Here is an 18652-nt window from a genome sequence, read left to right as displayed (position 1 = left end):
CTGATGTTAATACAACTCAAATCTAAAATCGCAAAATGCCAACTCTAAGCTAATTGTGATGATCAAGCTATACGCCATCTCACATCATATAATACTTGGCGTGTAAGTTTTGTACACATATGATATAACTCCAACGACTAAGCAATACACAGTAGTCAAATCGAATGGGAACTCGGATAAATTCCCATGCATGACAAATGACAAACATCCCAACATGCACCGCATCCCTCTACAGTTCCAAATATAAACCCTAGCTAGCCCTGCAGCCTGGATTTTTGTCCGTGTCAAATGTTCATTATATTTGGTCAATACCCACATGGCATGATGGGAACACATCGCTGGCCACAATAGGATCACGACCCTCCAAACAGTGCACCCTTTGGTGAGGTGCGCCGACCTGTTCAAGTCCCAATCCCCACAACGTTGCCTGTCTTTTGTTTTTTCTTCAACTATTAGTAAACTGGTTGCTGTTTCTTCCTATGAAATTGACAGGACACTAGATCTAGCAAGTTTTGCCTTTTATGGATAAATTTTATACGGCACACAGTGACCTAATAGTACAAATAAAACAGTTAAACCATGTTCCAACCACCAGGGTAAGTTTATGTCGTTGTAGTGTGTAGATTACTTCCACACTCTCGTATTCGAGTCAGTTGAAGGTCTCAGATTCAACTCATGCGTACTATGACCACATATATATTAGTGGCGAGTTCAATATAGGGCTTAGTGTAAAGTGTTCATAGCTCATGCACATGAAGTACCGTGCTCGAACTCCTCACTCCGCTTGTATAAAAAAGAAACAGCGGAAGTCGACAGATCGTGCTCAAAAACTCATCTGCATTTTTCAATCTGAATCCTGTTTTCTTGAGCGAGTTTGATATGAATACAAAATATACGAGTTTCCAGTTTTTATGTATCGGGCATTGATAAGTGGGCAAAAACAATGCAAACAGAAAATTGCAGCAGAGGGATAAGGAACTATTATTTGATGAAATAATTAAACACATTTATCTGATAAACATATAAATATACATGAAATTTTGCTATACCCCTTACTAGTCTGATGTAGCAGTACGTGAATACAACACAAACCAACTCTAGGAAATGGACATAGAAATTGCTAGATGGAGCTGCTAAGATGCTGGATTGTTACTCGAAGATGTTGCTGTCCACCCGTTCTGTGTTCCGTTATCAACAGGCACCAAAACTCCCCACTTCCCCTCAGATTCCGAGGGTTCTATAACTTTAACAGATCCATCTGTCAGTCCAACAGCGAATTGGTACGGCTCCTGCAGATGTGCTGTTAGAGCCAGCGGGTACACGGTTGGGCTGTTGAAGGGCAAAATAGTTTAGATAATCAATAACCATACAATGGACGCTTCTAGCAGTAACAGGAGACAAATCTTTCTTCTTTTTCGTTTTTCAACTTAATCAATAGGTGACACACAACTTTGAATTCCTTTTACTTCAACTAATTCCTTTTTTCATACTAACACGGGGGGAATCTAGGTAAATTAATCAGATATAATTCGTTGATAGACCACCTCATAAACCAGTCATGGTTAAATGCCGTAATACCTGTTTGATGATGCTTGTGGTAAGTACACCGACATGGCAATACGGCATCTTAGTTTCAGACTATCAGCATCAAATACTCCAATATTACCATCAGTAAAAGCCGCATAAACTAGTTGACTACTGGAGGAATATGCTGCACAAGATATTGGCGCAGGCAGTACATCTTGTGGCATCCACTGCAATTTAAAGAAAAACAAATGAGGGGATTTGTTGTACACATAAACAAAAGTAACTCATCCAAGAAGTTTAATTACCTGCCGAATGCACTCCGACTTGGCCGCATCATATAGTGCTAGTTGAGTCTCATGGTATACCAACAATCGGACTTGATCAGAATAGAATTGCACATGCGTGTCACCAACAGGAGCCTTTCCAGCGGGCAACTGAAGTGGAACCGATTTCCTCTTATCCCATGTATCCATGTTCCAAAAGCATAGCTGCAAAATCATTTTCTTTATAAATCCAATAACTTGTAAACATCAAGTTGCACAGCAAAAGTATAAGAAGAGCTGTCACATACTTGAGCGTCAGCACCTGATGAAACCATGAGTTTAAGGCTGACAGAAAATGCTAAGCCAGTAATGTGCTTCTGGTGGCCTTTCAGCTTTGCTTTGACCTAACAGAAGAGCAGCACGATTTACATTGGCAACCAACAAGAGCAATACAATCACTTGTCAACATATATAGAGATTCTTAAATCAATCACCTCATCAAGTCGAACATTGTAAATGTGGATAGTTGAATCTTCCATTCCTATTGCTATGATGTTATTATCCAGAGGATGAAATGACAGGTAGGTTGAGACTGGTGGAGGTGGCATGAAAGTTGTCATCACCTGCAAACCAAGAATTTTTCAACCCAAACATGCTTGTCAATTCAATACATGCAGAATCATGCAAACTATAGCAGTTGATAGAAACTGTCGTAGGATAGATCTGCACTATATCCGTATCAAATTACCTTAAAAGTCATCATGTTGAACAGAGACACTTTTCCTCCACAGGCTGACATCACATAAGAATCATTTTTTGAGAGTGCAATGCATGGAACCGCTTCTTCAACATTTTCTGAGACATCATTGGTCATTAAAAGACCACTGTTGGGTTGCCAATGTTGGGGAACAACACTTGCTGTGGCCTTTTAACCCACAAAAAAGTCAGATAAGTTTTATGAAAGTTGTTAACACATTATATGTTCATGCAATCGAATACATGCAGCTAAGCAAAGAGAGAAATATGTATTCATGTGTGTATTGACCATCACCTTCCCACTTGGATTTTGTTCACTGCGGCTCCACTTCCATAGCTTCTGCACCCCATTTGAACCGAGTGCCAGAATGCCAGAACCAGAATTTGTGTAAAGAAGTCGAGCAACCTTAACAAAAATTAAGACCATATTAATAAAATTATCTACAAACAACAAAAGAGGGAACTACAAAACAAATCCAACCTTGTTAGCGGGATCTTTACTTTCTGGCATGGTAGCCACCCGACACTGAACCGGATCAACAATCTCCGCCAGTTCCCAACGTTTAATTTTGTCAGATACATCATCTAAACTTCTTCTCTTTTCCAGGCTTCTTGCCATAGAATCGGCCCTTGCCATAGACTCAGCCCTTGCCATAGAATCAGCTCTTGCCATAGAATCAGCTCCATTCTACAACAAATATGCAGCAGAATGAGATTCTAGAGCAGAACTACGGATAAAATATAATACACCTAGTTAATTTATTAAACTGAGTTTGGTGACAATGGCTACCAAATTTCAGTACTAACAAGATTCAATTGTACATTGGTTTTTCAAGATGATGCCAACCAGTCAATCAAAATTAAGTTCTCAAAAAAAAAAAAACAGGACAAAACAATTTGAATGTGAATTGCATAATTTATATGACGTACAAGAATATGAGTCGGTCTGGCAGGAGAGCTTGTATCCATACGTTCCACTTTATTAATGGTTGGGTTGATGTTCGGAACCATAGAAGAACCAGATACCTGATTAATGTACATGAATACATCAAATTCTCAACAAAGAGCAAATCTATTTTTCAAGAAACAGGAATGTACAAACGAATGAAAGGGTTATCATGGAATCAGAAATAAAAACCTTCATCTCAATAGGTGCTCTGGATGCTTCATAAGATCGAGTTTCAATTGCTCTTAAGGATCTGAAACCCTCAGCATTAGCAAGAACTTTGATTCCATTGTCAGCCGTGGTAGCAGCAAGCAAATTTCCTTCCTTATTGAATCTCAAACGGGGAAGAGTCTGAAGTAATCCCAACGTTCACAGTCAATGAATGAAATCTAAAAACAAGGGAATCTTTTAATCAACAGTATAAATAATGAGGAGTTTCACCAGAAGTCCACCCTCAGCATCTGTAGTAGTAAGAACATTTGTACTATCCATATCCCAAAACTTTATCTGGTTATCTTCACCAACAGCCAAAAAGTGATTTTTTGTTGTATCAAACTGCACTATCCCAGAAGATTTTTTTCGGAATCCGTTATATGTCCTCTTTATTGCCCCTTCACTTTCATTCCATTCAACGAGGAAAGAATCACCATCTTTACTAGTCCCACAAGAGAATAATCTGAGATTTAGGAGGATCAGTTATAACTCATACATCTTCACATGAACAGAAAAGTATGCGACAAAGGTACTTTACAGCATAAACCATGTGGATAGTCCTATGTACCTATTTCCGTCATCACTGTATAGCATTGTGGTGCACCAGTGCCCAGGAGCATCATAGTCAACCCTGGAGCCCACATTGTCATAAAGCCAAGCTTTTATTTTCCCATCAACAGCAGTTGAAAATATGAACTGCAAAGATAAAAAGGTGGAATCAGGACATCAGTAGGATGCATCTTCACTGCAACCGCAAGAACAGCTTGATGCGACAACATTGTCTCTCATTTGTTGTTAGTTATTATAATAACAGTAAATGTAATAATTAGTTATCTTCTAATGACAACTTTTGTGAAATTATACCACTAAGCAATCTGATATAAATAAGAAAGTATACCACTTCGAGCTATTTGTTCTTTGAACAGTCACAAATGAACTCTAGTGACACTGAACAGGCCGTTTAACATATAAATAAAATTAGAGTACCCACATTCAATCAGTCATTTGAGAACTAGTAACATTAAGTGGCCATAACACATATGCAGACTTCAGCAAATGGACATGGCTTACCTGAATATTCTCCTTCTGGTGGGGGCAAATCGAGTAAACAGGTGCTTCATGACCTTCAAAGCTGAATAGATTTCTTCCAGCCAAATCCCAAACCTATTAATGTTTTTAAACAAATAATCCATTTAATATTGATCAAGTTAAAACAAAAATAGAAGGCTGCAATATTTCATCCCCCACCTTTATCAGCTTGTCCTCCCCACACGTTATAAGACACAATTGCTTGTTTGGAAGAGAAAAGGCTAAGTCATTCACACTACCACTGTGAGCGTCAATCTATAAGAAAAACAAATCCAAACATCAGTCCAAACTAAAGTGGCAAATAATATATTCTTGATCTTGAATTAGCACAAAGTGAATCAAACATACCTCCAAATGTTGCCGTAGATCAGTAGGTCCTTGATAAGCGTACAAATGAACCAAGTGTTTGGTAAATGCAACACCTGTACAACAAAAATACCTAGAATTATATCCAAATTTGCATTCAAAATATGCTAGAGATGCGCTGTAGTTGCACATACCAATTAAGCTTCCATCTTGATTCCATGATACACGGCTTACAGATATCGTTGTATCTTTGACCATAGCAACCTACAAGGGGGCTAAAGGTTAACTGACAGAAGTGATCAATGCTCAATAATCAATTAATCATACATAGTGCAGGCCTCTTATAATAACCATTAACTAAATATCATGACGACACCAATACTTTGAAAGCAGATCGAACCTTCTAAGCACACATAAATATGATGGTTTTAAAGACGGGATAGAGAATACTGAGAGGATGTATAAGGTTCTGATTTAGTAATGAGATACACACCTGAAATGCATTAGAATAAGTAGTCGTATTCCATACTTTGAATGGCTTTGACACTAGCCTCTCTCGCATCCCAACTTCCCATAGTGCAATTTCGCCATTACTACAGCCAACTATTTATAAACATAATTCTTAAGTAAGCTATGAATAGAAGTTGCATAAAGACAAAAAGTACAATTTATGTTAGGCGGTAAATAAAACCTACCAGCAAGTAATGTGTGGTGAGAAGGGTGGAAATCCATGCTTATCACAGTGAACCCTTGATGAAGAGTGCACGCTACAGTTCTCGGCAGGTCATCTAGTGACCAGGAAGCATGTTGGGGAGGGGGAGGATAACTGACCTGAATAAATGAAGTAGGAAGCTCCATAATAATTTGCAACAGTGGACCATCTAGATACAGAACCACAAAATGCAAGAAAGAGGGCATCCATAAATTATGCAGAAAATTTAATCTGTTCAATAATACCTCATCAACAGGTTGTGCAGATCGTAGGCGTTTCATTAGTTGCTCGTGATCTGAGTTTGGATAATCACCCATTCCAAGAGCATTTGACGGTGTTCTTGGATGCTTTAAACCAGAAACTGTTCAGGCAGCAAAGTTGTTTTCAATTACCAAATAGCTTGAAAAATATGAACTATATTCTGTTATCTGATACTTTAAGCAAGCAAAACAATGACAAGCAAGCTCAACAGTAAATACTTCTGGTGATAAATGAATTACTTATTCTTACTATGCTCAATAAACAAACGGAATGACCAAGCACAAAAGAACTAATCTAGAAGAGTTTGTTTAACCTCCTTACTCCTTACTGACACAAATTTGTGACTATATTTTCTTCTTAAGTCTACATTATCACCTTATTAACATTGTGTTTCAAAACAAAGAATGAAAGTGAAATAAACATGGATCCAAAAAAATATTCTTCAACTTTTGTTAAGCTGTAGCCTAAATTTCAGAAGAATGAAAAACACACCTTGACTGGGTTGAACAGGGAAGGGTGAAGCAGCAACAACAGCTGATTGCACAGACAAGGAAGGATTAGCATTTGACATCCATCCTGCTAAATTTGCATTAGCTGCAGCTGCAGCAGCCGGCGGAAAAGGCTGTACACGACAGCAGCGGAAAAAAAAAGCATATTGAAACATCACAACGTCAGCATAGTTGAAAGAAATTTCAACATCTATAAAATTATGACGAAGGATATGAACATACTCCACCAGGTGCTCCTAGAGGAGCATAAGTTGGCTTCGCAAGAGCTGCAACTGGAAGAGTAACTGGCGTGGATGCACGAGCCCCATTTGTCGGAGAACACGAGTGATCCATGAATAAGGTTTTAATGTCAGGATTTGGCCTTGGGTTCTTGCACAGCTGGTGCTGCCAATTTAGACTGCAATAACCATAATTTAATGCTTCACAACTTTTACAAACTGTAATCAATGATATTGACTGCGAGATCTACCTTCATACAAAATGCAAAAGTGGAAAGGCATTACAAACACCAAAGTACCTTTGATTAATTAGAGTTCGCAAGCGTGAAGCCTTTAGAGTGGGTAAACCAAGCTTCTCTCGGAAAAGAGGATTTGCTTCTATCAACTTTTTAAGCTCTACTAGCATTATGCTTCTAGCTGACTTAGTATCACCGTATTTCGATAACTGCTCATTTTCTCTGCATCAGATTAAAATTAAGAGTTATAAAACCCAACCTACATACACGTTCAAAATAACCTAAAACATGATTCACCTGAAGTTTTCGAGAGTCAAAAGATGCGTAATTTCCTTGTACAATTCTTCATTAAACGTTGAGAACACTTTCAAATCCTTCACCAGTATCTCAACTGCCTTAGCTCTGTCATTCCTGACATCATTCCCAACACAAAAAAACCCATCACCAAAACACAAACAATTAACACATTCCACAAAACAATCATACATGCATACACACAGAGAAAAACAGAAATGATCAAAATCGAAACCTGTCAAGCGCCTCGAGATACTTCTGCTTTCGAACCTCAAAGAAAATCTTCATCGAATAGCGATTCTCATCGACCTTGGTGAACCCAGAGAGGTACTTCTCGACCTCATCCCACTCTCCCGCCAGCGCCTTCTCCTCGAAGTACTTCATGTTGAAGAAGTATCCCGATTCCTGCTCCAGCCTGAGCTCCCAACCAATTCAAATTTCAAACCATAAACCGCTAAAATTAATTCAAAACCCCCAAAAATTGAAAAGTAAAAAAAAAAAAAAATGCCCACCTGTGTACAGACTCCTTGAATTTCTCTTCCTCCAGAAATTGCAGGATCAGGAACACCAGTTCTCTGCTCAAAGACGACATCTTTGTTTCTTCGGCCGTCGATTTCAAATCTCAAGCTCGAAACTTTCGGTTCGCGGGGGAGGAGGCGGCGGAGGAGAAATGGGTGGAAACAGCGGCGTCTTGGGTGGAGGTGGGCGGTTTTTCAATCGGTTTTTAGGGCAAGTGAAAAGGGTCTAGGGTTTCAGGTTCCATGATTTGGCGTTCAACGACAACAGTGCAGAAGCACAACGAGAGAAAAGGAGAAAAAGATAAAGAGGAGAGAGAGAGGGAGAGTGAGAAAATAGGAGTTGCTCGCACTTTCTTCGATGCGGTTTGCAGGGTCTTTGTTTTGCACCCACCTATCAGCCATCACTGATAACTTATCACTGAAAGTGAGCGATTGATAAGCTTGTTGATAATAAGCAGCATGGCTTATCTACAGAGTGGGGAACCAAGAACTGTGAGGCGCAGCGCAGTGGGTCATCATTTCGTAAAAGGAGGAGATTCCACTTGGTTAGGGGCGGTTATTGGGTGCGGCGCTATAACCGTGAGGACCGTTGAAGCTGTGGTTGTTGTGTAGGCGTGTCAGAATTTGATGGGTTGGAGAGATGTGGTTGCTGGGAGGGGACAGTAGATGATTGGTGTCCTGAAAAGGAGGTTTCGGTTCCGGAATCGAAGCTGAAAAATCAAATGGGATTGAATATACGGGGTCACGTCCACCACTTCCCATTTCATTGTCGGGTGTCTACGTGTCAAGCTCTCCACTTGATGTCCTACCAGCGACACACGATTGCAACCTTTGTTAAATGTCAAATATAAAGCGTCAAATTTTTATTTAATCGCGGATACAAATGTTAAATCTTTTTTTTTTTTACACCAACTCCAATTTTTGGAGTAAGTCTATTTTTCTCTTCTATTCCCTCCTCATTTCTCTCCAACTTTTGTTTTAAAGTGGGTTAAATGTTAGAACCTAATACAAACTCAAATGTCCCTCAAGATTTATCCCAAAATTAGTGGTGGAGCCAACAAGTGAGAGTGAAATTTGGCATTTGAAGCCCAAATGTCAGGCTTGGACACGTGCACGCTCGGCACGCACCAAGCCCAGCAACAGAAAAGTTGCACCCATGTGGGCTTGTCGCCCACTTGTCTGATGGCAATCATGAGCCTAATGGCTCTTTTTCTGATTGTGCAGTCACAATCAAATGGGTCGTTAGTTCATCCAACGGTCCATATTCAAACTTTTTTTTTAGTTTTATATTTATATATTTATTGAATCTATAGGCTGCGATCGAATATAATCAAATCCAACGGTAAAAAAAATTTAACGACCCAAATTTTAATTCAACAGCTAAAATAATTAAAAAAAATTATTTAACTCAAAATCACCCAAATTTAGTGATTTTTCAATATTTATTGGAATCTAAATATTTTTTAAGTTAAAATGTTCATAAAATTAAATTAGGATAGTGTACATAATTATTTTTTTAAATGCTTAAAGAAATTAGCCTAAATTTATTTCTTAATAATCTCGGGCTAAAAAATTTAGACCTGAAGGCTTGGAGTAGAAAAACTGTTTCTGGGTTAAAACTTAAATTTTTTGAGTTAAAAATATTAGATTTTACTTCAAGGGTTGGAAATGGTGTTAATGTATATGTATTTATTTTGTAATTAATATTGGGCCTCATAGTTACTATAACTATTAAAATATAATTAGAATTATTTTATATTTTATATTTTATTAGTCAATGAGAGCCGTACGTTAAAAATTTAAATTATATATATTTGACGTCTTCTTTCTTTAAATATATTGCATTAAAAGTTTGCTCATGGTAGGATTCTCTCATCTCGAGATTCTCTCCCCAACCCACCCTTCTCCGAATATAAATGGACTGAAAAGAAAAAAAAAATAGAAGATAGAATCCGGATCCATCTTGCAGATATGCCGTTTAGGTCCGCAACTCTCCAACAAAAACCACCTATGCCATTGCCGAAATTCATACTTGATGCAGTGACTTCTTAACAGGCTGAATACGATTTGTCAACTAAAAAGCAAAAGAGCTAATATGAAATCCAAACAAGAATAATTCCATTCAAAAAATTATTTTATCTTCCATGAAAATAAAACCTAATTCTTCTTGAATAAATCTGCATCCTTCATGTACTTGGTTTTGAATTTGTAATTTGGCGATCGTTCTCCAGATGAACACTCCTTGGCTCTAACTCTTATATTTGGGACTGCACTACTTTTGTTTGTGTCATCCCTTTGGAACTAGTTGCTCTTGTGACCTTTTTATTTTAATTTTTTTTTTCTGATAAATATATAACCACATCCGCATCCATGTTATTTGATAAATTAATCAAGACGGTTGGATGTCATATAACCTAAAAGCTCAAAAACAGTAAAAATATTTTCCCACAACCCCCACATATATATATATATATATAAAGAAATGTTTCAAACTTTATGCTTTTGAACAAATTGTGGCTCAAGTCTTTGGCCTTGCTTGCCTCAAGCTTGGCCCAGCCTTGATGGGTAGGTTTGGTTGAAGGAGAAAAATGAATTGTAAACATATAAGGTCATCTTCAATCTAGGGTTGGGCAAATGGCTCGTTTTAACCATCTGGTCCACCAAGAAATTAATATTTTAATGAACAGTACAGGGCCATATTTGCCTTCGTCTCCAACCGAGGACTAAAGGGCCATAGGGCCAAACATAATTTATTATTTAAAAACTACAACTTAAATTCAAATCCAACAGCTAAGTGACGTCAACTAGCTGTTGGATTTGAATTTTTCTTTTGCTATAAATAAGGTGGATATTGAGCTATAATTCACACAACTTTAAATTCAATCTATTTCAATTCAATCTCTTTCAATTCAATCTCTTTCAATTCAATCTCTTTCAATTCAATCTTTTTTAATTCAAGTTTGCAATGAATTCCAACTTTGGATCGTCTTCGGATTCCAACTGGAGGTCCTCATCCAATTCCAAATTGGAAGCAAAATGAGCGCAAATGAGACGAGAACATGAGGAGTCTGATGAAGAAGTTCAAGTAAGGCGCAACAAACAAAACAGAGCAGCAGCCATGACTGTGACCATGATGTATTAGCCAACTGAGGAACAACCTCAATGGGGTGGCTCTATTGTTGGTTACTCTTACAAACCACGAAACAGAGCAATGTCGCATGCCAATCTGATGAACAACTACTTCGACCCCAACTCGGTGTACATAGAAGAGGATTTCAGACGTCACTTCCGGATGAGGCGTCATGTCTTCAAGCATTTACTTCGTGATGTCTAACACGTCAATCCATACTTTCAACAGAAGCGGGACAGAGCAGGTCGCCTTGGTTTTTCACCTTATCAGAAGGTTACTGTTGCACTCCGAATGATGGCATATGGCTCCTCAGCTGATTTGATGGATGAAACTTATGGTATGTCTGAGTCTACATACCTTGATACTCTTGAACAATTATGTGACACAATTATTCAGGTTTACAACGACGAGTACCTCTGCAAGCCAAATCAAGAAGATCTGAAGCGGCTCCTTCGCAAAGCTGAAGACCGCGGGTTTCCGGCATGATAAAGTCATTAAATTGCATGCATTGGGATTGGAAGAACTGTCCCACCGGATGGCAATGAGGCTTTAGCGGAAGGTTGAGAAAGCCAATTGTTGTGTCAAAGATGGTTGACTTATATGACACATGAATTTGGCATGCTTTCTTTGGAGTCCCTGGATTCCAAAATGACATTACAGTTCTTGGGCATTCACCTCTCTTCAATAACTTGACAGAAGGTAAAACACCCCAACTTGACTACTACATCAACAACTGTCAATACAATATGGGGTATTACTTGGCAGATGACATCTACCCAAAGTGGGCGACACTTGTTCAAGCAATTCCAAACCCTAGGAATGATGCAAAAAAGTTGTTTACCTTACACCAAGAGGCATACCAGAAAGATGTTGAGAGAGCTTTCAGTATTCTACAAGCACAGTAGAAGATCATTAGCGAACTGGTAAGAGGGTGGAGTTGATAAAATTTGGACTCCATCATGATGTCTTGCATCATAGTACACAATATGATAGTGGAGGATGAGCGAGATGGGTATATTGATGGAGAGTCCGATGACAACCAAGAAGATCCAAATAGGTCAAGAAGGGCTCGTACAAAAATATATGATGAGCATAATTTGCCTTTCAATCCAAAAATTAGTAGTATCTCTATAAATAAGTAAATGAGGCGCTATAGAATAATATGTTCTCATGCCACAAACAAGTACCTACAATAAGATCTTGTTGCACATCTTTGGGCCAAAAGAAGTATGGAGGAGTAGGCGTTTAAGTTTTATGTTGTTAAATGTTTTTAAAAATATTGTTTGAGTTTCATGTTGTTAAATGTTTTTTTTTTTATTTTGTATAATTTGTATGTTGGTTAATGTTATTTAATGTTGTTTCATATTGTTTAATGTTGTTTCATGTTACTTAATTTAATTTAATGTTGTATAATGGCTTAGGAAGTTATAGGAAAAAAATATAATTTAAAAAAAATAAGAAACAAATTTTGTGAAATAGAAGTTATAAGAAAAAAATAGAATTTAAAATAAAATGAAACAGATTTTGTGAAATAGAAGTTATAGGAAACTTTTTCTAAATAAAAAATAATAATAAAACTGTAAAAAAATAAAATAAAATCAAATGCAACGGCTAGCTGACATCAGCTAGCTGTTGCATTTAAATTTTAGCTAACCGACAGGAATGCCGCCAGCCTTTCAACCCTTTCAGATTCAGTGGGACCCTTTCAGATTTCACGAGCCATCTAGCCTAGCCTTCGGTTGGAGACGGTTTTCAAACTATTTTCAGCCCTCTGGCCCTCTGGATCCTTCGGTTGGAGATGGCCTAAGGTAGTGTAAGCATAGTGGTATTTCAAAAAAAATAGTACACGGCAACATCATGCTTGTGTTGGTTTCGTTGTATTTCAATCATTGAACTGTATTTGAGTTTACGTTGTTGTTTAATGTTATTTCTAAGGATGTAATCGTTTCCGTTAACACTAATAAAATTATATATCTTTTGCTGGAAAGAAAAACGTAAATTCAGGTAACTAATTTTATTTTAGGTCTAATTGAATTAATAGTTTTCATGGTGTAAAGGTAGTTGAAAGATAGCCAATGTTCTAAAAAATTAGGATTTTAAACCCATACGATGAAGTTTTTAAAATTTATGTTCAAAATTAAAAATTTCGTCTAACTCTCGATTTTTTTTGCCACAGAGCAATCCAATTAAGCCTTTATTTTATTTTAACTTACCGGTATACCCATATTTGGGCCGCAGGCCGGGAAACCCATATGCTTTTCAAGCAAACCCGTATCGGCCCATACCCGAAATCTAAAACCCTGGAAAAACCCTTCGATAGAACAGGACTGTCCTCTTCTAAACAGATAAGAGAACTCCAGTCTTACTCCAATGGCGGCGAAGAAGCAGGAGAAGAGCTCGCCAAAGAAGAGGAAGCAAATCCCAGGCAATAAGCCGGAGACCAACAGCTCGACTTCCAAGAAGCCCAAGCTCCTCGACTCCAAGCCCTCAAATCCTCGAAGCACCGACTTCAAGAAACCCCCCAAACCTTTCAAGCCCCGAGAACCGGGACTCGATCATGAGAAACAAGTTCCGCTTTCGAAGCAAGAGGGCCGCCTCCGTGCCAAGGTCGATATCTGATCAACGTGAACGAAATAATTGGGTGTTTTTTTTTGTTTCCAGCAATAAGAATGTGCTGCTGAGTTTTGTTTTTTAATGATAAATCGGCAATTTTGATTTGTGGGTTTTTGTTGCAGGAGCTTGCAGAGGCTAGGAAGAAGAAGCGGAAGCGTCATTACAATTTAGAGCAAGTGAGTGTTTGTTCCCCCTTTTTTCTTTCTTTTTTATTCTAAATTGTTTGGATATGCATTTGAATTTGCAAATGATTAACACTATGTTTGGATGAGGGAAACAAACTTGGAATTTGGGTAAAAGTCAGAATTTATAAATTGACATGCACCAATTCTTTTGTTCGGATTCATAAACATAGAAATTTAGAATTTCCACGTTGAAAAAAAACTTGGAATTTGGGATCTCCAATTCCCAAGTTTAAATTCCAGGTAAATAGGTGTCATTTCCCAATTTCTATGATTGAGAGTTTAAAAATAACAAATTCCATATTCAATTCTATTGTTCTTTTAGGTTAACTAAACAAGAAAATTCACAAATTCTAGTAAATAAAATCCCGTCATTTCAACTACCGTCATTTTAAAGTTCCTTAGTAATCTTAAATTTCTTCATCCAAACATAGCGTAATAGGAAAAGGAAAACATCAACAGGTATTGGTTGTGCTTGTTTGTCATAATTCGAATGTTAATCAGTAGATGAAACTTGGCCTTTTGTTATAACATGCAAAAATGTGCACCAGGCTTGGTACTCACTCCAAATTACTTCATTTTTTAGCTCAAAACACTGCCTCGTTTAATTCACGCTTCATCTCTAGCTATCATTCATTGTGTTACATGTGCAAAGACAACCCCTTAACTTAACCACATTTAAATCCTCAAACTACGTGCTTATTGTGAAAATGGGATGAACCTTGTTTTACCCCTTATTTTAATAGGAGCTTGCACATCTGTGGGAAAAGATGCGGCAACGAAATATTTCCAAAGAAGATCGATCCAAGTATGTAGTTATAATGCAATTCTACCTCAATCATCCCTCTTTATAGCTACATTCTTCATTTGCTTATTCTTGTTATCTATGAACCTTGGTAAGGTTGGTGAGTGAAGCGGTAGAGAAAATGAAGGGGAAAATTCCTGAAATCGCAAGCTCCCATGTGTCCTCTCGTGTTCTGCAGGTTTTTATCTTCATGTATCAAATACTTTGAAGTTTGAAGTTTTTGTTTTCTTTTAGTAGCCTGTATTTATGTTCTCCTTTTACCTTAGACTTGCGTTAAGTACTGTTCACAAGCGGAAAAGGATGCAGTTTTTGAGGAGCTTCAGCCACATCTTCTTACTCTTGCATGCAACACGTATGCTGTTCATCTGGTGACCAAAATGTTAGACAATGGTATGGTTCAGCTTAGAAGTATGTGTGTATAAACTATAGTCTTTGACTTTCATACAAATTTATTATAGTTTGAATATGATTGGTAGTGCACAACCTTTTAGTTTCTGAGAAATTATTAAGTTGTTACCATTTCTTTATTTGGAAGCCTCCAAAATGCAGCTAGCGGCATTTATCTCATCTCTCCGAGGACATGTTGCTTCCCTTCTTCGTCACATGGTTGGTTCTGTAGGTATGTTAGATGCGCTCTGCAGTACTTGGAGATATATCTCACAATATCCAACCAACCATTTTTGTTTCCTTTCTCACACTCTAAGCAGTTATAATATTATTGCTATTTTCTAAATCCTCTTATAGTCGTTGAGCATGCATACCAATTGGGAAATGCAACTCAAAAGCATGAACTTTTGGTGGAACTATATTCTACGGAGCTTCAGTTGTTTAAGGACTTGGTCTCGAAGAATGAGGGCAGGTAAAGGAACAGCTGTAGAATCATTTTACACAAATGTAATGTTATCACATTCTCATTGCACTTTGTATCAAATTTCAGGTTACTAGATATAATTTCAAAGCTAGATCTGCAGAAATCTTTGGTGTTGCGGCACATGACCTCAGTGATTCAACCAATTTTAGAGAAAGGAATAATTGATCACTCTATAGTACACAGGGTGTTGATAGAGTACTTCACAATAGCTGAACAGGTGTGATTGAGATAGTAATTGCAAATTATCATTTCCTGAACATCCCAATTCCTTGGCCTACGATACAGGCGTTTACTTGTAATTTTGTCTCCCCTTTCTAAATATCAAGTTTTTGGTTTTAAGTTCTCTGCCACAGATGTAATTAAACAGTTGTCTGGCCCACTTCTTGTTCGGGTGATCCACACAAAGGATGGATCTAAGGTTGGGATGCTTTGTGTCAAGCATGGCAGTTCAAAGGTTGATTGTTTTCATATCAAGTGCAAATTGATGTAAGTTGAATATATGTGTTGGAATTTTGGCTACTAATCTACATTATCGTTTAATTTCATGACTTGTATTTAGGAAAGAAAGAAGATAATCAAAGGAATGAAAGGCCACGTTCATAAAATAGCTCTTGATCAAGGTGGAAGTATGGTAAAGCTTTAGGAGACTTTATTTATTTTTTCCCTTTTTCATTATTTTAGCACTAAATTTGTGATTTCATGCATTCATTTTTTTATTTCTATACTTCTTTCTGTATTGTTGCAGTTGTCTTCGTAAAGCTTACTATAATATTGTGCATATCTGAAATTAATACACTCTATACTTCCCAGGTGCTTGTTTGCCTCGTTTCAACTATTGATGATACGAAGCTTACTACAAAGGTCTGCTTTTCTTGTGATGTTTGTTGCAGATAAGGTTTTATTGTTATTATTAATATTTTCACTGCAGGGGGTGGTGGAGGGAGAGGAGGGGGGTTGTGGTATAAACAGATTTCTGGTGAACCTTTCTAATTCAGTTACTACTTTTTACAGGTTGTCATTCATGAGCTTCAAGAAAATCTAAAGGATCTTGTTCTTGATAAGGTTGTCATTTCTATCTACCACCTAAAGGCTTGATCATGTTTTCATATCTACAATCTGTAGTAACCCTATTTCAACTTACTCTCTACATTCCTAAGAGATGGTTTTCTGTTTGCAATCTTTCAGAACGGAAGGCGCCCATTACTGCAGTTACTTCATCCAAATTGTTCACGCTATTTGACTCCCGATGACCTGGCTTCCCTCAGTTTGTCTATCCCTTCTCTTTCCAACAAGGTAGATCTTTTATTCTCTTTTTGTAGAAATTAGAAATGTATTTGGCTAGTGATTCATATGCACGAGAACTTACTCTATTTCCATCTATGCACGAGAACTTACTCTATTTCCATCTATTCCTAGGCTGAACATGACAATTCCGAGACAAAATCTTCAAAGGTTAACAACTCTGGTGAAGAGGGCAGTCGTGATTTGGAATTAGATGAAGCGGATACGAATGCTGAGGATGGCCTCCACTCGGTTGAGGGGGGAAAAAAGGATCCTGCCATTCGAAGGCAGGAGTTGTTAGTCCAGAGTGGGCTGGCTGAGGTTTGTTGCCTTAACACAAAACAGTTTAACCAGAGATATTATTAGTGAAGTTGATTTGAAATTCAGCTCGACCATTTTTTATACTAAGACTTGGACTTTGATGGGGTATGCATTGCAGAAGCTAGTTGATGTATGCATTACAAGTGCCGGGGAATTGCTTAGATCAAATTTTGGCAAAGAAGTCATATATGAGGTACATATTTCACTAGTTCCGTTTAATGCAGATACTTTAAACAATGAAAAAATTTTAGCCAATTTCCTGGCTCCGGTTATCAAATGTGCAGCTTGAAATGTTGGAGAAATTTCGACACTGTTCGATTTTCGTGTGTTTTTAACTTTTGAATGTTTTGCAGGTTGCAACTGGGGGTGCCGGTGGAATTCTCCACCCAACTTTGGATGACAAGTTGAGTGAGTTATATGAAACTATAGCATCTCTTGTAGCAGAACCGAAATCCCAAGAATCCAAAGAGGACTCAAAAGAGGAACACATCCTTGAAAATTTCCATTCCAGTCGGACCATAAGAAAATTAATCCTGGACTGCCCCACATTTGCTTCCACTTTGTGGAACAAAGCACTCAAAGGAAAGTGTGAGTTGTGGGCCCAAGGTCACAGGTCAGCCTCGTTGTCTTGTTTCCCAGTATTATGATGCTTGTGACTGAGCATCAGAAAGCATGTGATTCTTTCTTTTGTTCTTATTTGTAATTTTCTTTTCGTCTTTTCACATGCAAGTTCTCGATAACATTACTCTTTAGAGAATAACACTTCAAACCCAATAGTTTAGAGAAAATACTCAACGGACTTGATAATGGGCGAAACATTTCACAACTAATAATCAATCAGAGTACGACATGTGGATAGATGAGTTGTTTTTTCTTCAATTGAGCTACTGAAGTGTTTTTGTACTGTACTTATAGTTGTCGGGGTGTTTTTTTTTTCTTTTCTAATTTGTTATTTTCTCTCTCCGTGATTGCAGCGGAAAGGTAATTGCTGCATTCTTAGAATCCTCAGACTCTAAGGTAAATCAACTGGCAAAGAAGGAGTTGAAGAAGTTGATAGACGGTGGCATTCTCAAAGTGCCCGATCCAAAAGTAGCCACCGGAAAGAAGGAATGAGGAAGTTGTGGTCTTCTATAGTCCCCGAGCTAAAACACAAAGTGACCCCAGCTCCAGCTCCACGCCACCTGCCGGCATGGCTCTTTTGACTGAATGTAGCTAAAGGCCAGCTTAAAAATTTTGTATTGAGTGTATCTCTTTATATTTATACAATTTTGTAATGTGGTTGGTACAATCTAAGAAAATTATACATTTTGGTTTTGGTTAGCAAGATTCTGCGCATTCTAGCCAAAATAGTCCATGAGATTAGCGTAACTATTCACTTTGGTCCAGATTTCAAATCAATAAAAATGGTCTTTGAGTTTGTCCGCCATTAATCATTTTGATCATTTGGCTAAAAATTCTGTTAAATAAGAATTAAATTGACAAAAATACTTTCAATTTTTATCAAACAATGGGCCAAAATGATTGGACAAAAATAAGGGTGTTTTTGTCTTTTTATTTTATTTAACGGATATTACCAAAATGATTGATGGAGGATAAATTCA

General features: G+C 37.6%; 3 protein-coding genes across 4 annotated transcripts; 2 read left to right on the top strand and 1 right to left on the bottom strand.

Moving 5' to 3' along the window:
• Positions 1-957: 957 nt before the first annotated feature.
• Positions 958-8168, bottom strand: LOC103937942 (topless-related protein 2). 2 transcript variants are annotated; one of them, XM_009347929.3, is made up of 25 exons: positions 7843-8167; positions 7566-7745; positions 7334-7447; positions 7100-7258; positions 6805-6979; positions 6566-6695; positions 6058-6173; positions 5796-5931; positions 5594-5703; positions 5295-5364; positions 5143-5216; positions 4954-5049; positions 4777-4869; positions 4274-4401; positions 3934-4168; positions 3685-3843; positions 3477-3572; positions 3028-3234; positions 2842-2952; positions 2539-2715; positions 2285-2413; positions 2099-2194; positions 1833-2015; positions 1579-1754; positions 958-1329 (listed from the first exon to the last, which is right to left on the bottom strand). In XM_009347929.3, exons 1-25 carry the CDS (start codon positions 7920-7922, stop codon positions 1134-1136), a joined length of 3426 nt encoding a protein of 1141 aa, XP_009346204.2. In that variant the 5' UTR covers positions 7923-8167; the 3' UTR covers positions 958-1133. The 2 variants fall into 2 exon arrangements, with proteins under 2 accessions (XP_009346204.2, XP_009346203.2); XM_009347928.3 differs by having other exon boundaries at positions 5143-5364; positions 7843-8168.
• A 2891-nt stretch (positions 8169-11059) lies between these two features.
• LOC125477380 lies at positions 11060-11464 on the top strand. Its single transcript, XM_048584410.1, has 2 exons — positions 11060-11152; positions 11207-11464. The coding sequence occupies exons 1-2, from the start codon at positions 11060-11062 to the stop codon at positions 11462-11464; spliced, it is 351 nt and encodes a 116-aa protein (XP_048440367.1).
• A 1849-nt stretch (positions 11465-13313) lies between these two features.
• LOC103937940 (pumilio homolog 24) lies at positions 13314-18375 on the top strand. Its single transcript, XM_009347926.3, has 17 exons — positions 13314-13585; positions 13714-13767; positions 14520-14581; positions 14675-14756; positions 14845-14968; positions 15114-15197; positions 15323-15437; positions 15516-15666; positions 15790-15903; positions 16009-16080; positions 16260-16310; positions 16461-16511; positions 16635-16742; positions 16866-17051; positions 17170-17244; positions 17405-17664; positions 18026-18375. The coding sequence occupies exons 1-17, from the start codon at positions 13349-13351 to the stop codon at positions 18162-18164; spliced, it is 1965 nt and encodes a 654-aa protein (XP_009346201.2). The 5' UTR covers positions 13314-13348; the 3' UTR covers positions 18165-18375.
• The last annotated feature ends 277 nt before the right edge of the window (positions 18376-18652 follow it).

Source organism: the organism of the source record quoted next, unplaced genomic scaffold (genome assembly GCF_019419815.1).
Source record: "Pyrus x bretschneideri cultivar Hongxiangsu unplaced genomic scaffold, Pyrus_bretschneideri_v1 Contig21, whole genome shotgun sequence".
Classification (NCBI taxonomy): Eukaryota; Viridiplantae; Streptophyta; class Magnoliopsida; order Rosales; family Rosaceae; genus Pyrus; species Pyrus x bretschneideri.
The sequence above is the reverse complement of the archived record's forward strand: the minus strand, read 5'-3'. Positions and strand labels throughout refer to the sequence as shown.